This window comes from Xenopus laevis, chromosome 7S (genome assembly GCF_017654675.1).
Source record: "Xenopus laevis strain J_2021 chromosome 7S, Xenopus_laevis_v10.1, whole genome shotgun sequence".
Classification (NCBI taxonomy): Eukaryota; Metazoa; Chordata; class Amphibia; order Anura; family Pipidae; genus Xenopus; species Xenopus laevis.
Genome location: NC_054384.1, coordinates 111,645,535 through 111,668,006, shown reverse-complemented (window position 1 = coordinate 111,668,006; position 22,472 = coordinate 111,645,535). Strand labels below are relative to the sequence as shown.

The 22,472-nt window shown below is 46.5% G+C and overlaps 1 protein-coding gene and 1 long non-coding RNA gene across 2 annotated transcripts; one reads left to right on the top strand and one right to left on the bottom strand.

Moving 5' to 3' along the window:
- The first annotated feature begins 207 nt into the window (after positions 1 to 207).
- On the top strand, positions 208 to 2,111 carry LOC121396638. The gene is made up of 2 exons (XR_005963098.1): positions 208 to 1,671; positions 1,720 to 2,111. It is a non-coding gene; the product is annotated as an uncharacterized LOC121396638 (long non-coding RNA).
- Positions 2,112 to 4,732: 2,621 nt separating this feature from the next.
- LOC108697860 (protein FAM131C) lies at positions 4,733 to 22,314 on the bottom strand. Its single transcript, XM_041571773.1, has 6 exons — positions 21,862 to 22,314; positions 11,143 to 11,306; positions 10,164 to 10,257; positions 8,693 to 8,875; positions 6,136 to 6,246; positions 4,733 to 5,579 (listed from the first exon to the last, which is right to left on the bottom strand). Exons 1-6 carry the CDS (start codon positions 21,908 to 21,910, stop codon positions 5,263 to 5,265), a joined length of 918 nt encoding a protein of 305 aa, XP_041427707.1. The 5' UTR covers positions 21,911 to 22,314; the 3' UTR covers positions 4,733 to 5,262.
- Between the last annotated feature and the right edge of the window lie 158 nt (positions 22,315 to 22,472).

The window sequence follows — 22,472 nt, the reverse complement described above, 5'->3', positions numbered from 1 at the left end:
CCTCCCCCCTGGGTAAGTGAATCTCCCCCAGTACTTCCCCAGGTACAGAGCTCTGATTCTCTGTACTTCCTGCTCCTGGGCTGTTCTCTTTCCCATGGTCAGACAGGAACCTCCCCCTGGGTAAGTGAATCCAATCTCCCCCAGTACTTACCCAGGTACAGAGCTCTGATTCTCTGTACTTCCTGCTCCTGGGCTGTTCTCTTTCCATGGTCAGACAGGAACCTCCCCCTGGGTAAGTGAATCCAATCTCCCCCAGTACTTACCCAGGTACAGAGCTCTGATTCTCTGTACTTCCTGCTCCTGGGCTGTTCTCTTTCCCATGGTCAGATGAGGGTGCTGATTCTCTGTCACCAATCAGGGGCTGCTACTCTTGGGCAGTGACACACTCAGTCTCGACCGCACTGCTTACATTCAAAGCTACAGGACAGATCATGCACATCCTGCTGGTCCTTCTCTGCGTATTAATCGCCAACTCTTTCACGCAGAAGTTGCAGCCGTCTTTTTACGATGGCACCAGAATTGCGCAGTGACTTCCCAATCTTCTTCGCTCTCTGATTAATCCTCACAGTCCTATTGGTTCATGCGTCAGATAACTCCTCCTCTTGCTCAACATGTCGGGCTGAGTTAGAAAAGTATGTGACCCCCAACACTTGGAGATTCCACTATAAAATCAGAAGCAAAAAATATTTGTCCCCTCAGTTTTATTGTAGTTAAATATCAGTGGAATATTGGGAGTAGATCCTACTAGACATGACTGCAGGCGACATTGTTCATGATTATAAAGGCAAAGTAAACTTTGTTTTTTTTGTTTAAATCTGAGCCTATTCTGAGCAACTCCCTCTATTGGCTGAAGGAAAGCAGTGCCCTGCAGTACTCACTAGTATCCAGTGATTATGGACCCTGCTCAGTCACTGATTGGTCAGTACAGCTGGTGCTCACTAATGGGGTTCAGCCAATGATAGAAGAGATGTTGTGGCTATGTGTCAAAAGATGTAGGTCCGAAACACCCCAAATCTTCCTCCACTGGCCACAAATACCTGCACCAGTCAGGAGAGTCTCATCTTTCCTTTCAGGCAATTACTAGGGAGAATTCCAAATATTTTGACCCCACTTGGATTCTGTTCCAACTTCTTGTCCCTGAATAAGACCACGTGGGCTGCTTTCCCTTCTCTGTCGCCCCAGTTCCTATAAGGTGAACACAGAAGAGTTTATGAACCCGGATATTGGAGTTCTGCCCCGAGAAGCTGTTTGAAGATGTTCTGAAAGTCATCACCTCGTCTGACGACTGTGAGTATCCAGGGGTGAATAATAGAGGTACAGGGGTGAATAATAGAGGTACAGGGGTGAATGATAGAGGTACAGGGGTGAATAATAGAGGTACAGGGGTGAATAATAGAGGTACAGGGGTGAATAATAAAGGTACAGGGATGAATAATAGAGGTACAGGGGTGAATAATAGAAGTACAGGGGTGAATAATAGAGGTACAGGGGTGAATAATAGAGGTACAGGGGTGAATGATAGAAGTACAGGGGTGAATGATAGAGGTACAGGGGTGAATAATAGAGGTACAGGGGTGAATAATAAAGGTACAGGGATGAATAATAGAGGTACAGGGGTGAATAATAGAGGTACAGGGGTGAATAATAGAAGTACAGGGGTGAATAATAGAGGTACAGGGGTGAAGATACATAATGAGAGTACAGGGGTGAATAATAGAGGTACAGGGGTGAATAATAGAAGTACAGGGGTGAATAATAGAGGTACAGGGGTGAATAATAGAAGTACAGGGGTGAATAATAGAGGTACAGGGGTGAATAATAGAGGTACAGGGGTGCACCCACTCAGGGACAGTAGGGCCCCGGCTCCATTGCCCTCCCGGATTGTGTTTCATCTCACTCCACCCCACAGAGTCACAAGCTGATTGGCTGCTTGAGGACAAAACAACACATTTCATTTTCTCTATTAGATGAAGTAGACAACAGAAGAGCTTGCACACCCCAAGTAAACATTTTGGTTGAAGGGGCCCCTCCGGTACCTTATAAAATAATTGGAGAAGGATAGGCCCTTCAAGTGCATGAGGGATTATAAAAAAAAAAAAAAAAAACATTCCTCAAAGATGTCTCCTTCGGCTGTTGCTGAGCTACAACTCCCAGTATTCCACCAACAGCCATTGGCTACATTGCCCCCTTCTGGCAGGATCTAGAAGTATCACAATATACTCAGGATGCAATGGTGTTTACAAGTTGACAAAACCCAAATCCCCTCAAGGTCCAAGTACATAAGAACCACTAGCCTTGAATTAAACACATACTATATGTAGGGGACCAAAGAAATCCTTCCCCTGTTTTTCTGTCTGTGACATCATCCAGCCCAGTTACAGGCTGGAGAGCCATCCGATTGGCTGGGCACCCCAGTGCATCCTTGGGAGAGAGGGTATGCCTGAGTTGGAGCCCTTTGTACAGGGTCTCTGACAGAGTTTAACTTGGGTTATATGGTGAAAGATCCAGCCAGAACCAAGTCTTGTGAGACTGTCCAAGCTGTTGAATCTGTGGGAATACAGAGAGCCCCTCCTGTTCCCTGCCAAGCTGCTAGAGACTCAGAAGGAGAAAGATGCCACTGGTGAGATTGATCCTGCTGCAGAGCTGCCTGTAATCTCTAGTGTGACTGCCTCTGAGAGCGCCCCGGTGAGCGAGACACCCAAGGGAGGATACTGGCATGGATACAAGTGTGGGGCCCCTCTGTGAGGACAGGTCTTGTGAATTTACCTGCTACGTGGGAGTGGCTGCTAAGTTCTAAAGGGAGAAGTACTTTGGGAAAGGTAGCGATACCTGGGGTATTAGAGCTCTGGGGAAGGGACATTCTATTTGAACTGAACTGTGTGGTTATTAACCCCTTCCAGAGGATTGGGCCTTTGATAATAAAAAGGACTGTGTTGGAGAAACAGTTAGGTACCTAATAGTGAGTTAGGTAGTGTCCCACGTGTCCCCAGTGCAGGAGTGTATTGTGTATTAGATTGTCCAAGTTCTTTCACTACTGTTTCATATAAAGTTAATATCTATTGCAAACTGTGTGTTTTATTTGTCCTAGTTCCCTGAGGTGTGTTCCTCAGTGTTCCCGAGGTGGAGGCACTGCGCTGTAAATCCCAGTTCCCAGTACTTTTCATATGCAAAAGGGACTCAGGGCCCCTGGATTGCCAAGGGTTGATTGTGATTTAAAGAGACAGTAACTAAATTAGAGTATTTACTGTTACTTACCTGGAACCTACAAACTCACCTTTAATGCCTTTGGTCAGAAGGAGCGACCCTTTCGCCCTTGTCTGCGCCAGATGCATCAATAAATGTGGCTTTATTCATCCTCTGTACCCCAGTGTAATGGGACAACACCCAGTGCAGTTCCTGCAAGAGCCATTAGGTGGCAGTAGAATTTCATATAATGGAAGTGAAGGGGGCACCGCTGCACCCTGTATTTTATCCTTCCCTGCCCCCCCCTTCACAAACAGACTCTTTGTTACTTGTGACACAATTTTATTGGATTCCAGAGAAGCTGTTGCACCTGAGCTTTTAAAACCACCTCTCCGCAGGACGCCAGGAGCAGCCGGGTGGTTATAAAAGGACACATTGAACACACACACATTGTAACTCACACATTGTAGCCCACGGGAAGTCACACTGCTCCATAGATTTAATATACAAAAATATATATATATATATCACCTGCAGAAGATAAACACCAGGGTGGGGAGGATGGTGGGTGTAAAGTCTCTGCTGATTCTCCATCTGGAAATTCCCCAGGGTTCAATTTGTGACTGTGCAAATAGCGCCTCCTGCAGGATTGGTGGTGATAATCTTGGCACTGGGCAGAAGAGAGGCCAACAGTGCCGCGAAAGGGAATGGGTTAATAAAGGGCAAATATTTGTCTCTATAGAAAGACAAGGCCTGGGAAGAACCTGCTCCGCCCCATGTCCATTCCTGCCCCTCCTCTCCTGGGTAAGTAAATCCAATCTCCCCCAGTACTTACCCAGGTACAGAGCTCTGATTCTCTATGTGCTCTATACATGGGTAAGTACTGGGGGTGGTTGGATTAATTTACTCAGGGGGAGGTTTCTGTCTGACCATGGGAAAGAGAACAGCCCAGGAGCAGGAAGTACAGAGAATCAGAGCTCTGTACCTGGGTAAGTACTGGGGGAGATTGGATTCACTTACCCAGGGGAGGTTCCTGTCTGACCATGGGAAAGAGAACAGCCCAGGAGCAGGAAGTACAGAGAATCAGAGCTCTGTACCTGGGTAAGTACTGGGGGAGATTGGATTCACTTACCCAGGGGGAGGTTCCTGTCTGACCATGGGAAAGAGAACAGCCCAGGAGCAGGAAGTACAGAGAATCAGAGCTCTGTACCTGGGTAAGTACTGGGGGAGATTGGATTCACTTACCCAGGGGGAGGTTCCTGTCTGACCATGGGAAAGAGAACAGCCCAGGAGAAGGAAGTACAGAGAATCAGAGCTCTGTATCTGGGTAAGTACTGGGGGAGATTCACTTACCCAGGGGGAGGTTCCTGTCTGACCATGGGAAAGAGAACAGCCCAGGAGCAGGAAGTACAGAGAATCAGAGCTCTGTACCTGGGTAAGTACTGGGGAGATTGGATTCACTTACCCAGGGGGAGGTTCCTGTCTGACCATGGGAAAGAGAACAGCCCAGGAGCAGGAAGTACAGAGAATCAGAGCTCTGTACCTGGGTAAGTACTGGGGGAGATTGGATTCACTTACCCAGGGGGAGGTTCCTGTCTGACCATGGGAAAGAGAACAGCCCAGGAACAGGAAGTACAGAGCATGAGAGCTTTGTGCCTGGCTAAGTACTGAGGTTAGACTGCAGACAGGCACAAGTTCTAGCCAAGATGACTTCTCATTGATGTTGGGTGTTACAGTTAAACAACAGAAGGGAAGGGGAAGTCAGTTCCCTGGTGATTTGCACTATGAATGTAGAAAACACGACGCAGACAAGTGGATTGGATTCCCCTTTGGAACATCCAATGACTAAAGTCCAATAGAGATAATGTGGTTCTGCTGGTTATTCAGATCGTCTCCCCGGCCCTGAGATCCAGTGGAAGTGGTTCTGGACCCCTCAAATCTCCAGTCAGGGATTCCCTGTTCTCAGAACATTCCTGCTGCCGATCAATTGGGTCTTACTCTGCTGCTTCTGAGGAGGTGGGAGCCAATCAGAGTCAGAGGGAATGTGTGGCCCCCACCAGTATCACATGTGGGGTCCCCCTAGTTGTAGAAGACCTCGTCCTCAGACAGGGAGCTGCTGTCCACGTAGTGCAGGGAGTTGTTGAGTCGGGGTTTGAAGGATTCCGGAAGGGCTTCCCCCTCTCCTGCTGCTGCTGCTCTGGAATTGTCGGAGCTGCTGCTCATTGTCCCGCAGGGAAACACAGGCTGGTGAGTCACATCCCAACTCTCCATGGGCAGTAAGTGCTGGGGGGCCGCTGATAAGGACACGGCTGAGGAGTAAGAGAGGCTCCCCCCCAGATCTGATCCGCAGGGGACGTAACTCAGAAGCCTCCCCTGCAGGTACAGACTCTCCAGGTCTGAATGGGAAGAAACATAAACATGTGATCAGGGGCGGGGCCAGTGCTATGAAATGCCCCACCCATTTACACCCCGAAAAACTTCTGGGAAGCAAAGTACTTGACTATATTACAGGTTCTACCTTTGGCCTTGGTTACGCTGGAGTTTTCTATTAAAGACCCGAAATATACTCAGCCCAGTGGTGTAATGAGATGTTTGTGGGCCCCACAGCAAAATAATTTTAGGGCCCCCAACATATCCAGATGTTGTGGTTTACCAATTTATATTGAAATTGCTCATTAATTAGGGCCTCTTGGGGCCCCCCCTATACCTCCTCTGTAGTTACACACTGGGCTCAGCCAATCACAGCAATGTAGGGATCCACCCACGCAGAACCCTGGCCTACGGGAATGCAGATGTAACGGGGTGGCAGCCTTTATATTGGATTAGGGATCCCCAATATGGTGCAGGCCCCTCACACAGATGCTGTATGACCCCCTCAAACCCGCTGCCAGACTCTCCCCACCCCCATTTAGTGTGTCAGCAACTCCCAGCAGCCCCGGGAGTTGTATTTACCTTGCAGCTGGGGCACTTCTTGTGAGCCCAACCCAAAATGCATTTCTTCTTCATCCAGAGAGGACCAGGCGCTGAGTGTGGCTTCTGTGATAGCGAATTGTTCGGCGACCCCTGAGTATAAGGAACGACAATCAGAAGCTGCTATAGGGGGGCCGCAGCCTGGGGGGGTACAACTGCAATGGAACTGCCTGGAGACAAACTGTCAGTTGGTTGTACCAGGGGCAGTTAGTGTAAAAGTACCAGATTTCTGTCCCACCCAGACCTTTATACACTGGGGGAGGGGAGGCAGTGGAACATGGGGTGCATACGGGGCAAATCCCAATTTCACTTCTATTCCCTGTAGGGGTCTGGTGAGTGTAACAAGGGGTAACAGCAGCAAAAGTGATGAGCAGGTGGGGGGCAGGATGGAATGGGTTAATGGTGAGCAGAGCTCTGTCATTGGAGGGTAAAGCTAAATCTCTTGAAGACTCTCCAATCCCACTGCTCCACTCAGTATTCTATGGAGAAGCTCCACCTAAACATTAGATGAGTTGCAGGGCACAGAATTCTTTCTGATCACCAGTCGTTGGGCAGGAAGTTCAATATAACGGGGACTGAAATGGTTGAAGTAAGTAGACGGGGACATTTCCTGGGGACGGTTTTCCTGTTCCTTCACATGGCGCCCACGGGCTCATCCCCTGTCACGTGACATCAATTACCAAACAATCAATACATTTGGCTCCCCCCTCCATGTTATTGACTGTCTGTGTATTAGCTATGCAACTTGTGTTGCAGTTTTTAAAATGTACTCGGATGAGGAGGTACAAGAATCCGTTGGATAAACCATTGGCTTTCTGTGCAGGCGAGGTCTGTGTATATTAACTCCTGGGCTGTATTAGTGAATGAGGCTCTAACTTAATTACTATCCCTTTAAGGGAAAAGCTCCTAAACTCCCCAACGTTCTGACTTCACCCACTTCAACTGGAATTATTGACGTTTCTTGACGTTGTTCTTATGTCCTTCTCTCTTTATACTTGGGAACGTTTCTCTTACACATTGGGGGTCATTTATTAACACTGGGCAAATTTGCCCAAGGGCAGTAACCCGTGGCAACCAATAACATTTTCATTGTTCTACTTGTAGCTGAGTTTAAAAAGCTAATCACTGATTGGTTGCTATTTGCCCAGTGTTGATAAATGAGCCCCATTGTCTTGTGTTGCAGAATTGTCTGCTACTGTTTAGTCTCAGGAATAAGTTGGCCTTTACTCTATGGTTAGTGGGGGCCAGTGATCTGCAGCTAGAGTTGCCCCCTGGCTGCTAAAAATGATGGCTGATCCCAATGTTATTAATAGGGAATAAAGATAAATATATAGGAAGGTCAGTGATCCCAATGTTATTAATAGGGAATAAAGATAAATATATAGGAAGGTAAGTGATCCCAATGTTATTAATAGGGAATAAAGATAAATATATAGGAAGGTCAGTGATCCCAATGTTATTAATAGGGAATAAATATAAATATATAGGAAGGTAAGTGATCCCAATGTTATTAATAGGGAATAAAGATAAATATATAGGAAGGTCAGTGATCCCAATGTTATTAATAGGGAATAAATATAAATATATAGGAAGGCCAGTGATCCCAATGTTATTAATAGGGAATAAAGATAAATATATAGGAAGGTAAGTGATCCCAATGTTATTAATAGGGAATAAAGATAAATATATAGGAAGGTCAGTGATCCCAATGTTATTAATAGGGAATAAAGATATATATATAGGAAGGTCAGTGATCCCAATGTTATTAATAGGGAATAAAGATAAATATATAGGAAGGTCAGTGATCCCAATGTTATTAATAGGGAATAAAGATAAATATATAGGAAGGTCAGTGATCCCAATGTTATTAATAGGGAATAAAGATAAATATATAGGAAGGTAAGTGATCCCAATGTTATTAATAGGGAATAAAGATAAATATATAGGAAGGTCAGTGATCCAAATGTTATTAATAGGGAATAAAGATAAATATATAGGAAGGTCAGTGATCCAAATGTTATTAATAGGGAATAAAGATAAATATATAGGAAGGTCAGTGATCCCAATGTTATTAATAGGGAATAAAGATAAATATATAGGAAGGCCGGTATTTTTTTTCCAGAAAAGGTGGCAGTCCTATCGACAGGGTGTTACAGTTCTGCTGGTATTCTCTCCCTACTATATTGCTACTGTAAGTCTATGATTTTCTCTTTTCCTGGGAACAAAAGTCCTGAAACAGGGCCTGTCCTCGGGGACCTAAACAAGGTGAAACTGATAAAACAAGAGCCAAATTGTGAGGGTCCAACAGCGCAGCCCAGTGGCCACAATACAGAACTGCAGGGTTAGTGTTGGGATGGACTCATGCCGCTGTCACTGAGCAACAGCATGAGTTCTCCCATTCATTTCTCAGCCCTCAGAGAAACAGTAACTGACACTGGGGAAGCAGATTTAGCAAATATGGGAGTCAGTTTGGGGTTATTATATTCCTGGAGCAGTCCCTCCTCCTTCCCCATCTCTCCATCCCAACCCAGAGCTGTACCTGCTGCAAATCTTGCTTCCTTCAGCTCATCCGTCAGGTCTGAATAACGCTCATCATCAGTGATTGAGGGGTCCCAGCTTGTTTGGGGGGCACTCCAGCCTTTCCACTCTATGAGGTGGGCGACCCTCCCGCGAGCCATGGCTGTTGGTTTTGTGATACGGTCCTTGATTGTTTGCACCAAACCTTGAACAAAGCGACAGAAAACCCCTTTGTACATTTCATGTTTATCATCCTACAGCTGCATATTCATTATTTACTATGAGCAAATGTAATGGGCTGTTCCTGCTGAATTGTGCTTAGTACAGAGGAATACCTATGTGTCATAGTTTTATGGGATCTCTCTGTACAGACTATGAGTAAACTTAGGGGACTGTTCCTGCTGAATTGTGCTTAGTACAGGGAATACCTATGCTGCCATAGTTTTATGGGATCTCTCTGTACAGACTATGAGCAAACTTAGGGACTGTTCCTGCTGAATTGTGCTTAGTACAGGGAATACCTATGTGCCATAGTTTTATGGGATCTCTCTGTACAGACTATGAGCAAACTTAGGGGACTGTTCCTGCTGAATTGTGCTTAGTACAGGGAATACCTATGCTGCCATAGTTTTATGGGATCTCTCTGTACAGACTATGAGCAAACTTAGGGACTGTTCCTGCTGAATTGTGCTTAGTACAGGGAATACCTATGCTGCCATGAGCAAATAATGTAATGAATCAATACTCAACTGTGTGACATCACAGTTCATTGGCCAGTGTCCTTGTTGGAGCCTCAGGGGCGGGGCAGCAGTGGGAGTGGCTTAGACATGATTAACAATAAAATGAGGATAAAATGGGAGAATTAGGTGCAGGTTATGTTTCTTTCGGGAGCAGACGCTGTTTCGCTCAGAGACATAAGTTTAATTCTATCAAGTCAGGCAGGAACAGCGGCTGCTCAGTAGAAATGGAATCACTACGACACATTCAGCAGGAACAGCCCAAAAATAACCTCCAGCACCCCCAGAAATGATGGATCTGAGATTCAGTTCCAGCCAGGCAGTTGCCACAGTAACACGGACCCTGTAAATCTCTAGATCACAGGTAATTGCAGCCCAGTCTGTTCCTGCCCAACTCTTCCTGTGTCATCAAAGGGCTCCCCAAAAACTGCCATGCGCCCCTGACAGCTAGTGTAGTGATCAGGGTATCCAAGCTGCAACCTCCCGAGCTGTTGTTGAACCACAACTCCCATGATTTCTATGTTGTGTCTGTGTATATAAATCTCTACTTCCCTACAAGTCTGGTTGCTAGGGTAAATTACCTTAGCAATGAGTAAGCAGGTTTACTTGCCCTGAGGGAGTCCTTGTAACTTGGGGTAACTGACTGAATGCGCCCAGGCATCTGTTCCATGAGAAATCTATGTAGGCACTGACTCTGGACCCCAATCAAGTCAAAGTCACATGTCCCCAAAGAGCCAATCACACGCTCCCACATACCTGTAAGTGATGAGGTGGCGAGTTCTGTGATGTCGTAATTTCTGCCGTTTTCCTTGGAGTCGCACATAAACCCATTGGGAGGCTTGAAGCATTTCTGTGGGACGAGACAGATCAGAACCATTAAATCTAATCTCTGCAATAACTGCCCCAATTCCATTCACTAAATATTGGTGGGAGATTGGATTAATTTACCCAGGGGGAGGTTCCTGTCTGACCATGGGAAAGAGAACAGCCCAGGAGCAGGAAGTACAGAGAATCAGAGCTCTGTACCTGGGTAAGTACTGGGGGAGATTGGATTCACTTACCCAGGGGAGGTTCCTGTCTGACCATGGGAAAGAGAACAGCCCAGGAGCAGGAAGTACAGAGAATCAGAGCTCTGTACCTGGGTAAGTACTGGGGGAGATTGGATTCACTTACCCAGGGGGAGGTTCCTGTCTGACCATGGGAAAGAGAACAGCCCAGGAGCAGGAAGTACAGAGAATCAGAACTCTGTACCTGGGTAAGTACTGGGGGAGATTGGATTCACTTACCCAGGGGGAGGTTCCTGTCTGACCATGGGAAAGAGAACAGCCCAGGAGCAGGAAGTACAGACAATCAGAGCTCTGTACCTGGGTAAGTACTGGGGGAGATTGGATTCACTTACCCAGGGGGAGGTTCCTGTCTGACCATGGGAAAGAGAGCAGCCCAGGAGCAGGAAGTACAGAGAATCAGAACTCTGTACCTGGGTAAGTACTGGGGGAGATTGGATTCACTTACCCAGGGGGAGGTTCCTGTCTGACCATGGGAAAGAGAACAGCCCAGGAGCAGGAAGTACAGAGAATCAGAGCTCTGTACCTGGGTAAGTACTGGGGGAGATTCACTTACCCAGGGGGAGGTTCCTGTCTGACCATGGGAAAGAGAACAGCCCAGGAGCAGGAAGTACAGAGAATCAGAGCTCTGTACCTGGGTATATTGGTATTGGGTGAGTAGATTTTCTTACCTTCCCCATTTCGTCCTCTTCATCCTCCTCCTCCTCTTCAGGAGTTTCTGTGGGTGCTGGATCCCTTGGGGGCTGGGGGGCTTGTGCAGACACTGGGGGGCTGGCTGACTTGCTGGTGACATTGTTGGACAAGTGAATCTCCTTGTTGCCACTGAAGAAGAACTCTGCAATGGAGGGAGAGTGTGAGTCCCAGTGATTCCCGTTAGTGTGAGGGGAACTAAAGGGGTTGCAGGGGGTCTTTTTATGGTTATTTTTATGGGAGCAGATCCTCTCTGGGGAAGGAGGAACATACAGGGTGCAGGGAGTTTGCATTGCAGAGATGTTACTTCCAGTGTCCCCTAATTGTGTTGCACCAACTCACCCAAATGCCCTAATGCTCTTATGGTCACAACCTGCATCACTGTGACATCATCAGTGATAAGAATTTGTGCTGAAGGTTTCACCTTATTGGGCACCAGAGAGAGAGCAAATACCAAGTTGTATCAGGAGTCAGAAGCAGCAGTGCAGAGAAGAGAAAGGGGCAGACACAATGACAGTTACACAGAACTATAAACCCAGTGAGAATGAGGAATGAATGGATATTGGGAAGTTGTATCAGGAGTCAGAAGCAGCAGTGCAGAGAAAGGGACAGACACAATGACAGTTACACAGAACTATAAACCCAGTGAGAATGAGGAATGAATGGATATTGGGAAGTTGTATCAGGAGTCAGAGGCAGCAGTGCAGAGAAAGGGACAGACACAATGACAGTTACACAGAACTATAAACCCAGTGAGAATGAGGAATGAATGGATATTGGGAAGTTGTATCAGGAGTCAGAGGCAGCAGTGCAGAGAAAGGGACAGACACAATGACAGTTACACAGAACTATAAACCCAGTGAGAATGAGGAATGAATGGATATTGGGAAGTTGTATCAGGAGTCAGAAGCAGCAGTGCAGAGAAAGGGACAGACACAATGACAGTTACACAGAACTATAAACCCAGTGAGAATGAGGAATGAATGGATATTGGGAAGTTGTATCAGGAGTCAGAAGCAGCAGTGCAGAGAAAGGGACAGACACAATGACAGTTACACAGAACTATAAACCCAGTGAGAATGAGGAATGAATGGATATTGGGAAGTTGTATCAGGAGTCAGAAGCAGCAGTGCAGAGAAAGGGACAGACACAATGACAGTTACACAGAACTATAAACCCAGTGAGAATGAGGAATGAATGGATATTGGGAAGTTGTATCAGGAGTCAGAAGCAGCAGTGCAGAGAAGAGAAAGGGACAGACACAATGACAGTTACACAGAACTATAAACCCAGTGAGAATGAGGAATGAATGGATATTGGGAAGTTGTATCAGGAGTCAGAACCAGCAGTGCAGAGAAGAGAAAGGGACAGACACAATGACAGTTACACAGAACTATAAACCCAGTGAGAATGAGGAATGAATGGATATTGGGAAGTTGTATCAGGAGTCAGAAGCAGCAGTGCAGAGAATAAGGAATACATGGATATTGGGAAGGTGCTTTGAATTAGGTTTTTGTATTTTTGGGTTTATATTCCCTTTAATGTCTGACACTTTTTATGGATAAATTGGCCCTTTGTTAGCTCAGAACGTTTCCCACTCTCTCTCTGTCACATGTGACCCCCCCGCTGTATATAAATATCCCAATTGCAGTGCGTGGCCCTCCCTCCCCGGGGCCCCAGGTGAGATATGAAAGAAAATCGTATTTTATTTATAAGACGTAACAGTCACAGTGAGACAGAGGGAAGGTCAGGTATCGGCTCATTCATTGTCGGGGGCTGTATACGGGCCGGGCTCCCGCAGGGGCCACATTATAAGAAGCTTCTCTCACTTTCAGCCACAATTCTGAGTCACATGATCCCCCCAGGTTGTCTTTGTTGGATTTATTCTCAGCCCTATGGCCGCCCGTAGCCTTTCTATTATTTCCATGAAGGTGAAATGTATTTATTATAGATGGAACTGCTGAACTGCCTCCCCCACTCACCCTGGGTGGGAATAAAAATTCATTTTCTTTGTGTCTGTTCCCAGCACTGGCCCTGAGCAACTCAACCAGCACAGGAATTACTAATGTACCTTTATTTAGTGTTTTACAATTTAGAGATTTATAGATGATCAGTCTAGTAACCCACGACAACCAATCAGAGATTTTGATTAAACTTGATCAGTAAATGTAAATAAAGGCTTTATTTGAGCAATATTTTACTTGATCTTGTATTTGGGCCCTCTCCTGTTTTTCTTCCCAATAGGGAGTGGAAATAAAGCAAATAACTGCCAAGAAGAAAAATACAGACCAACTGCAAATTTTCTATTGTACAGCGCTGTGGCATATGTTGGAGCTATATAATTATGTGATAATAATAATTGTACAGTCACTTGATAGAATCAGCAATGCAACTGCCAGCCTAAGGCTTGTATGTATCTGGCGAAAGAGCTTACAATCTATGGAATATCAGAACCTGACTGTCCTTACAGTAAAGAACCCCTTCCTATGCTGATGGTGAAATCTCCTTTCCTCCCCACCAATGAATCACTCATTCCCCTCTCTTGGTAGGGAATCCCATAACCTGACTGTCCTTACAGTAAAGAACCCCTTCCTATGCTGATGGTGAGATCTCCTTTCCTCCCCACCAATGAATCACTCATTCCCCCTCTCTTGGTAGGGAATCCCATAACCTGACTGTCCTTACAGTAAAGAACCCCTTCCTATGCTGATAGTGAGATCTCCTTTCCTCCCCACCAATGAATCAATCATTCCCCCTCTCTTGGTAGGGAATCCCATAACCTGACTGTCCTTACAGTAAAGAACCCCTTCCTATGCTGATGGTGAAATCTCCTTTCCTCCCCACCAATGAATCACTCATTCCCCCTCTCTTGGTAGGGAATCCCATAACTTGACTGTCCTTACAGTAAAGAACCCCTTCCTATGCTGATGGTGAGATCTCCTTTCCTCCCCACCAATGAATCAATCATTCCCCCTCTCTTGGTAGGGAATCCCATAACCTGACTGTCCTTACAGTAAAGAACCCCTTCCTATGCTGATGGTGAAATCTCCTTTCCTCCCCACCAATGAATCACTCATTCCCCCTCTCTTGGTAGGGAATCCCATAACTTGACTGTCCTTACAGTAAAGAACCCCTTCCTATGCTGATGGTGAGATCTCCTTTCCTCCCCACCAATGAATCACTCATTCCCCCTCTCTTGGTAGGGAATCCCATAACCTGACTGTCCTTACAGTAAAGAACACCTTCCTATGCTGATGGTGAGATCTCCTTTCCTCCCCACCAATGAATCACTCATTCCCCCTCTCTGGGTAGGGAATCCCATAACCTGACTGTCCTTACAGTAAAGAACCCCTTCCTATGCTGATGGTGAGATCTCGTTCCCTGCTGTGTAGTTCTAGTGAGTGAGGTGGTGTCTCTAGCAGATATGTAGGTAGGTGCTCTCAGGTGGAAGATACTTATATGGTTTCAGTGCAGACAGTGTTTATTTATAGATGAGTGCGTGGATAGCAGCTGTCTGCTTTCTTCGTACATTTGTTGACTTTTCCGCCAGATTGCGTGTCTCAGTTTCCATGGTAACCATCCAGCTTGTCTTTTGCATCCTCCACCTTGTGTGTTTGTCCTCAGTGTATGAAGGGACTCGGCCTGACACTATCAGAGACACTTAACTAATCTTAACTAAATGTCTCAAAAGGCCTGAAAAGCCTCCGTCTGGTTGTGTCAGGCCGCGCGTTATGTGTCGTTATGTGAGACACAATCATCAGCTCAGTGACTCCCTCTGGTACAAAGGCCCCAACATTTCATGATATGGTGCCCCCGGCAATAACTGACACAATGGTCTCAGCATCATGTGTGACAGTAGTCCCCAAATTTCATGATACAATCACCCCAGGAATATTAAACAGAATAACTACAGCAACATATGGCATCGTCCATCTTGTCCCACTGTCTCCATCTTGTTTATTGTCTCCATCTTCTCCTACTGTCTCCAACTTGTCCTACTGTCTCCATCTTGCCCTACTGTCTCCATCTTGTCCAACTGTTTCCATCTTGCCCTACTGTCTCCATCTTGCCCTACTGTCTCCATCTTCTCCTACTGTCTCCAACTTGTCCTACTGTCTCCATCTTGCCCTACTGTCTCCATCTTGTCCTACTGTCTCCATCTTGTCCAACGTGTTTCCATCTTGCCCTACTGTCTCCATCTTCTCCTACTGTCTCCATCTTGTCCTACTGTCTCCATCTTGTCCAACTGTTTCCATCTTGCCCTACTGTCTCCATCTTGCCCTACTGTCTCCATCTTGCCCTACTGTCTCCATCTTCTCCTACTGTCTCCATCTTGTGCTACTGTTTCCATGTTGCCCTACTGTCTCCATCTTGTCCTACTGTCTCCATCTTGCCCTACTGTCTCCATCTTGCCCTACTGTCTCCACCTTGTCCTACTGTCTCCATCTTGTTCTACTGTCTCCATCTTGCCCTACTGTCTCCATCTTCTCCTACTGTCTCCATCTTGTGCTACTGTTTCCATGTTGCCCTACTGTCTCCATCTTGTCCTACTGCCTCCAACTTGCCATATTGTCTCCATCTTGCCCTACTGTCTCCATCTTGTCCTACTGTTTCCATGTTGCCCTACTGTCTCCATCTTGTCCTACTGTCTCCATCTTGCCCTACTGTCTCCACCTTGTCCTACTGTCTCCATCTTGTTCTACTGTCTCCATCTTGCCCTACTGTCTCCATCTTCTCCTACTGTCTCCATCTTGTGCTACTGTTTCCATGTTGCCCTACTGTCTCCATCTTGTCCTACTGCCTCCAACTTGCCATATTGTCTCCATCTTGCCCTACTGTCTCCATCTTGTCCTACTGTCTCCATCTTGCCTTACTGTCTCCATCTTGCCTTACTGTCTCCATCTTGCCTTACTGTCTCCATCTTGTCCTACTGACTCCACCTTGTCCTACTGTCTCCATCTTGCCCTACTGTCTCCATCTTGTCCTACTGTCTCTGTCTTACCCTACTGTTTCCAACTTGCCATATTGTCTCCATCTTGTCCTACTGTCTCCATCTTGTCCTACTGTCTCCATCTTGTCCTACTGTCTCCATCTTGTCCTACTGTCTCCATGTTTTCCTAATGTCTCCATCTTGCCCGCCTGTCTACATATTGTCCTTCTGACTCTATCTTACCCACGTGCTGTGTTTCCATAGCAACTGCATGGATACTGGGATGGTATTGGATCAGGGGAATAACATGAGGGTAATGTGATAACAGCAACCAATCAGCTGCTGGCAATTACTGGACTTCTGATTGGTTGCTTTGGGTTACTAAGCTAACTTTGCCCTTTAATTATAATACCCCATTATTTTTTTTTCATGTGAGCAAAATAAATAAGGTATAGTTGCCCTGAGGGCTTTTAATTAGGATGCCAACCCTGTGCCAGTGAATAAGCCGGGATGTGCTTGATCCTTCTCACCCACCAGCCAGGGCTTGGGGAGGTGCAGGAGTTTTATTTACCCCTCCATCCCGTGTGCCACCTGATCTGTGCCCCCAGCTATGATCATGTTATCCTAAAAAGGAGGGGAGACCAGTCTCTAGGGTAGTAACCCTTAGCAACAATGCAGCAGCCCTGCTCTGCCCCCATATTAGCTGCCTGGAGACTCTCTGAACTAGAGAACTGGACTATTTAATGGACTTTCTCCAGGAACCTTTAATCCATTCACATTGGCCCCTAAATCTCCACGGCTGATGCCCCAGGAATAAAGCCCCTCTCAGCCCTCCCTGCACCCCATCCTCCAGCCCCCGCAGGCAGACACCCCTTTTCCTGGGAGTTGGGAACAGGGGGATCTTGGCTGCATTGTGCGTCTCTCGGCTGCTAATTAGGGAAATTAATCGCTGCCAGATTTACTGAATAACCAAAACAATTTTAATGAGGCTGAATCTGCCCACGTGATGGCAACCGACGGTACAACTGCACCAACCTGCTGCTCATACTGGGGGGAGGGGTGATCCAATAATCTTCCACCTGAGCAGGTACCTGTGTGTGTGTGTCGTACCTGCACCTGGGATAACTATTCACTGCCTGTCCCTTTCTGCACTGCTGCTTCCGACAACTGAATATAACGAGTTTCCTGCAGTTTTGACTCCAGACTCCATTTACACTTATTTTATTCACCATGTGACCCAGTGATGTCATTAGATTCTGTTGCTTTACACCAGGATTCCCTCCCACTAACAGGACAGGCCGTACCATTAGGGTATTAACAGGGGGGCAATAAGACCTACTCTGAAGTGCTGAGATCCTCAGAGAAATGAGTGTCTTGGGCACAAGGTGCTTTTGACATTCACTATTTTGTTATATTGCCTCCAATAACCTTCCCCTATCATTTGCTTCCCCCCAAAGAAATAACTCCTGCTGCTCTTCATGGGTTCCCCCACCTTCCTTGTACATTAAATGGGATATAGACCTAAAAAAAACATTTTTTCACAAATAAAAATAATTTTAATCAACTTCCCAATAACCAAACAATCCTCATTCTCACTGGGGGTTTTCTCCAGGATCAGTTTGGGCTTCTGCTACTTTGTGTCATGAGTCAGAACCAGAGAGCAGAAAGGGACAGACAGACAGTGACATTTGTACATAACTATAAACCCAGTAAGAATGAGGGTTGGATATTGAGAAGGCTTCTACCTGGACTCCCAGCATGCTCAGCTACCAGCTGGTAACCTTATCAGCAACTCCCATGAGAGCCACAGGTCGCAGGATCTATGGAAGTCTCAAGGCAGATGAGTAAACAAACAGGGCAGGTTCCCCTGGGGCACAGGCTGAAGTGGCACCACCTCTGACTCCCAAAAGGGAATTTGTTGTTGTCTTTATTCTCCTGCTGCTCATTCTTTCCACGGAACAACTGCCCCTTTATATATATTTATCCTGAATTCTAGGGCTCCTGCTTGTTCCTTATTGGTCGGTTCACACATTCCGTGTTTATCTCTCGGAGTTGGAAATGTGACTCCTAGATTATCATTTGGAAATGCCCCCTGTCAAGGTTAAATGGTTCAACTCCTCGCAGTCTGTGGAGCAATCGGAATTTCATGGTGGGGGGAAGTAAAACAAATAATTCAATAGTAAATCACACCAACTGCAAGAAATCTTGGTGTATCTATACCTACACCATACTCTGGCCTGGACTGCCACTAAAGAGGTGTCTTCTCACTAAAGGGATGGACCTTGGCTGACCAAAATGGGGCCCCATATATAAGAATATAATTGGCCAAATCCAGCTACACCCTACATGGAGGCAAGATGGAGACAGTAGGGCAAGATGGAGACAGTAGGACAAGATTGAGACAGTAGGACGAGATGGAGACAGTAGGACAAGATAGAGACAGTAGCGCAAGATGGAGACAGTAGGACAAGATGGAGACAGTAGGGTAAGATGGAGACAGTAGGACAAGATGGAGACAGTAGGGCAAGATGGAGACAGTAGGACAAGATAAAGACAGCAGGGCAAGAGGGAGACAGTAGGGCAAGATGAAGACAGTAGGGCAAGATGGAGACAGTAGGTCAAGAGGGAGAAAGTAGGGCAAGAGGGAGACAATAGAGTAAGAGTGAGACAGTAGGGCAAGATGGAGAAAGTAGGGTAAGATGGAGACAGTGAAGCAAAATGGAGACAGTAGGGCAAGATGGAGAAAGTAGGAGAAGGTGGAGAACAAGATGGACACAGTAGGACATGATGGAGACAGTAGGGCAAGATGGAGATAGTAGGACAAGATGGAGACAGTAGGGCAAGATGGAGACAGTAGGGCAAGATGGAAACAGTAGGGTAAGAGGGAGACAGTAGGGCAAGATGGAGACAGTAGGGCAAGATGAAGACAGTAGGGCAAGATGAAGACAGTAGGACAAGATGGAGACAGTAGGACAAGATTGAGACAGTAGGTCAAGAGGGAGAAAGTAGGGCAAGAGGGAGACAATAGGTTTAGAGTGAGACAGTAGGGCAAGATGGAGAAAGTAGGGCAAGATGGAGACAGTGAAGCAAAATGGAGACAGTAGGGCAAGATGGAAACAGTAGGGTAAGAGGGAGACAGTAGGGCAAGATGGAGACAGTAGGGCAAGATGAAGAGAGTAGGACAAGATGGAGAAAGTAGGAGAAGGTGGAGACAGTAGGGCAAGATGGAAACAGTAGAGAAAGAGTGAGACAGTAGGGCAGAATGGAGACAGTAGGGCAAGATGGAGAAAGTAGGACAAGATGTAGACAGTAGGGCAAGATGGAAACACAAGGGCAAGATGGAGAAAGTAGGAGAAGGTGGAGAACAAGATGGAGACAGAAGGACACGATGGAGACAGTAGGGCAAATGGAAACAATAGGGCAAAATAGAGACAGTAAAGAAAGGTTGAGACATTAGGGCAAGATGGAAACATAAGGGAGAGATGGAAACAATAGGGCAAGATGGAGACAGTAGATCAAAATGGAGACAGCAGGACAAGATGGAGACAGTAGGACAAGATGGAGACAGTAGGACAAGATGGAGACAGTAGGACAAGGTGGAGACAGTAGACAAAGATTGAGACATTAGGACAAGATGGAGACAGTAGGACAATATAGAGACAGTAAGACAAGATGGAGACAGTAAGACAAGATGGAGACAGTAGGACAAGATGGAGACAGTAAGACAAGATGGAGACAGTAGGACAAGATGGAGACAGTAGACAAAGATTGAGACATTAGGACAAGATGGAGACAGTAGGACAATATAGAGACAGTAAGACAAGATGGAGACAGTAAGACAAGATGGAGACAGTAGGACAAGATGGAGACAGTAAGACAAGATGGAGACAGTAGGGCAAGATGGAGACAGTAGGGCAAGATGGAGACAGTAGGACAATATAGAGACAGTAAGAAAAGATGGAGACAGTAGGACAAGATGGAGACAGTAGGGTTGATCTTGCAGAGAGGCGCCAACTGCTCAGATGAATTTTATGGAATTAAAAGGGCAGTTCACCTCCAAAATAACTTTTTGCATAATATACTTTAGAGATCAATGTGATTAACCTTTACTGAATTCTGACTACTTTCCCTTTCTATTCTTAGACAGCAAAATGGCATCTGGTTGCCTGGCTCAGATCAGTATGCAAACCAACACCTGGTTGCTAGGGCCCATGTGACCTCAGCAACCGGATAAAAGATGAAGTTTCAGGCTACATAGCTGAGGAACCTACTGTCAATTCTAAAGCCAGAGAGGAAAACGGAAATTCAGACCAAGTGCAAATTATCATAGAAATCCTTTTAGTGACACCCACTGTAGAATCGACCTGATGGATTTCTCTTTGGTCTATGTCACATATTCCCTTCCCTTTTTGTTTTGTTTCCAATCAGACCTGAGCTCCCCCCCTGCGCTGGGAATCTAATAGGGAAATTGTATCCGGGTGGGATCCAGGAGTCGTTGGCTCAAACACACAATCACCATCATTATCATTATAATTAATGAAGTGTTATCACTTGCTGATGTCTATATGAATGACCCCTAGGGTGGAAACAGCGCCCCCTGCATTCAAACTATGGTGCTGCCCTCTCCCCTCTATTTCACCCACATTATAAAGTTTGCACCCAGGTTAAACCAGCGGCAGGTTAGAGCAGGGCTGGCCAAAAGGTGGGATGTACCATTAGACCGTTAGCTGGGGATCAGTAGATCTCAAGACACTGTCCACAAACACTTTGTCTAAATCATCCTCCTGTTTCATTCTTTTTATTCAGATATTTATTATGTGTTGAGGTCACATAAGGAATAGTTGTTTGCTAAATATAATAACAATATACATGTTCCCATGAATCTGTATTTAATTATGTTTCCCCATGGAACAGAATTCTATATATGATACATCATTGGATACACTGAGCATAAGCTCTGGGGGCAACACTGAGCCCACTGCCGGGCATGGCAGCACCAATGGAATTGTTTAAAGGGCCAGAGACGAGAAGGTCACGGAGCTGCCATTCACTTACATGGGAAACAAGGACAATCCCCCAAGATGTGTTTGTGTCATGGTGCCTCACTTCCGTTGCCATGACAACAAGGTCTGCGCCACGCCGGGCACCTTCATCTTCGATAGCAACAATCACTGCCCCCCCAGGCTACTTGCAGCACCTTCCTAAGTGTAAGGGATCCATAGCAATCGCCTTCCTCTGTGCTACTTGTTGCAGCAGTCAGAACACCCAGTGCACCGTATGTTGTGCAAAACTTTACTGGCGGCCGTGGAACCCACAGCGATTCTGTCGCACAAAGAGACACCGTTTTAGTTGCTTACGTCATTTTCCTCTGAAATTAACAGCAGAACCGGATCGCAGGGGAACGGGGCGTCAGTTCAGATGGTGCTGCTTTATAGTGACCCACAATTAGATCTCAACCTGCTGGGCAGCAGTGAACCCCCTTACCTTGGGTGTAACCCCTGCAGATCCAATTGTGCCTTTTCCTTCAATTCCAGGCCCAGTGCCCCCCAGTAACCCCTTATCACCCATAACCGCAGAGCCAGTGGGCGCTCTGTTTGACCCATGTCTGTGCCACCTGTGAATATTATTATTATTATTAACATGTATTTATATAGCGCCAACATATTGCGTAGCACTGTCATATGCCCCATTTTCAGAGTTGGGGGGGGTCAGAACCCAAAGTGGCACCGTGTTTACATCACACCCCCAGGTAAAGAAGACAAGGACTTACCTTTGGAGATACAAGATCCCATAACGAAGGGCAGGCAGCCCTGTGCCATCCAAATCCTCTCGGAGACTGATCCCCCCGTCGCCTCTGTTTGGTTTTGTTTCCCCTTTACAGACCTTCCCGAGCCTCTCTGTTGCCCACCATTGCTACTGTGACATTGGGGGTCTCAGCAGTCCCAGCTTGCAGTGCACAGTGCAAGGTTTGTGTCCCCTGGCAGTGGTTGGCACTGGAGTGGCAGATAGACATGGCAGTGAGTGGGGGTGACAGGGGGGCTCTGCATACGTCTGTCTCAGTCTTTGGATTGTACTGGGAATAATGGGAAGGGGGGGACACGAGTGGTCACGTTGGATGTGGCTGTTGCTCAGAGACTCTCAGACTGTCTGTGCTGTGACACCACCCCTTCTCATTCTGCCTCCTGTCTCTGGGAGGTGTCTCGCACAAACTGGCAGCGTCTCTCTCTGACAAGCCCCTTTGCTTTCCCTTTTATTCCTGTAGGTGAAGCAGCTGTTGCTCTGGGATGGGTGGGGGTTAACCCTGACACTGCTGGATTGGTGGGGGTTAACCCTGACCCTGCTGGGCTGGGATTCTGCTTTGGATTCAGCAACAGCCTTGGC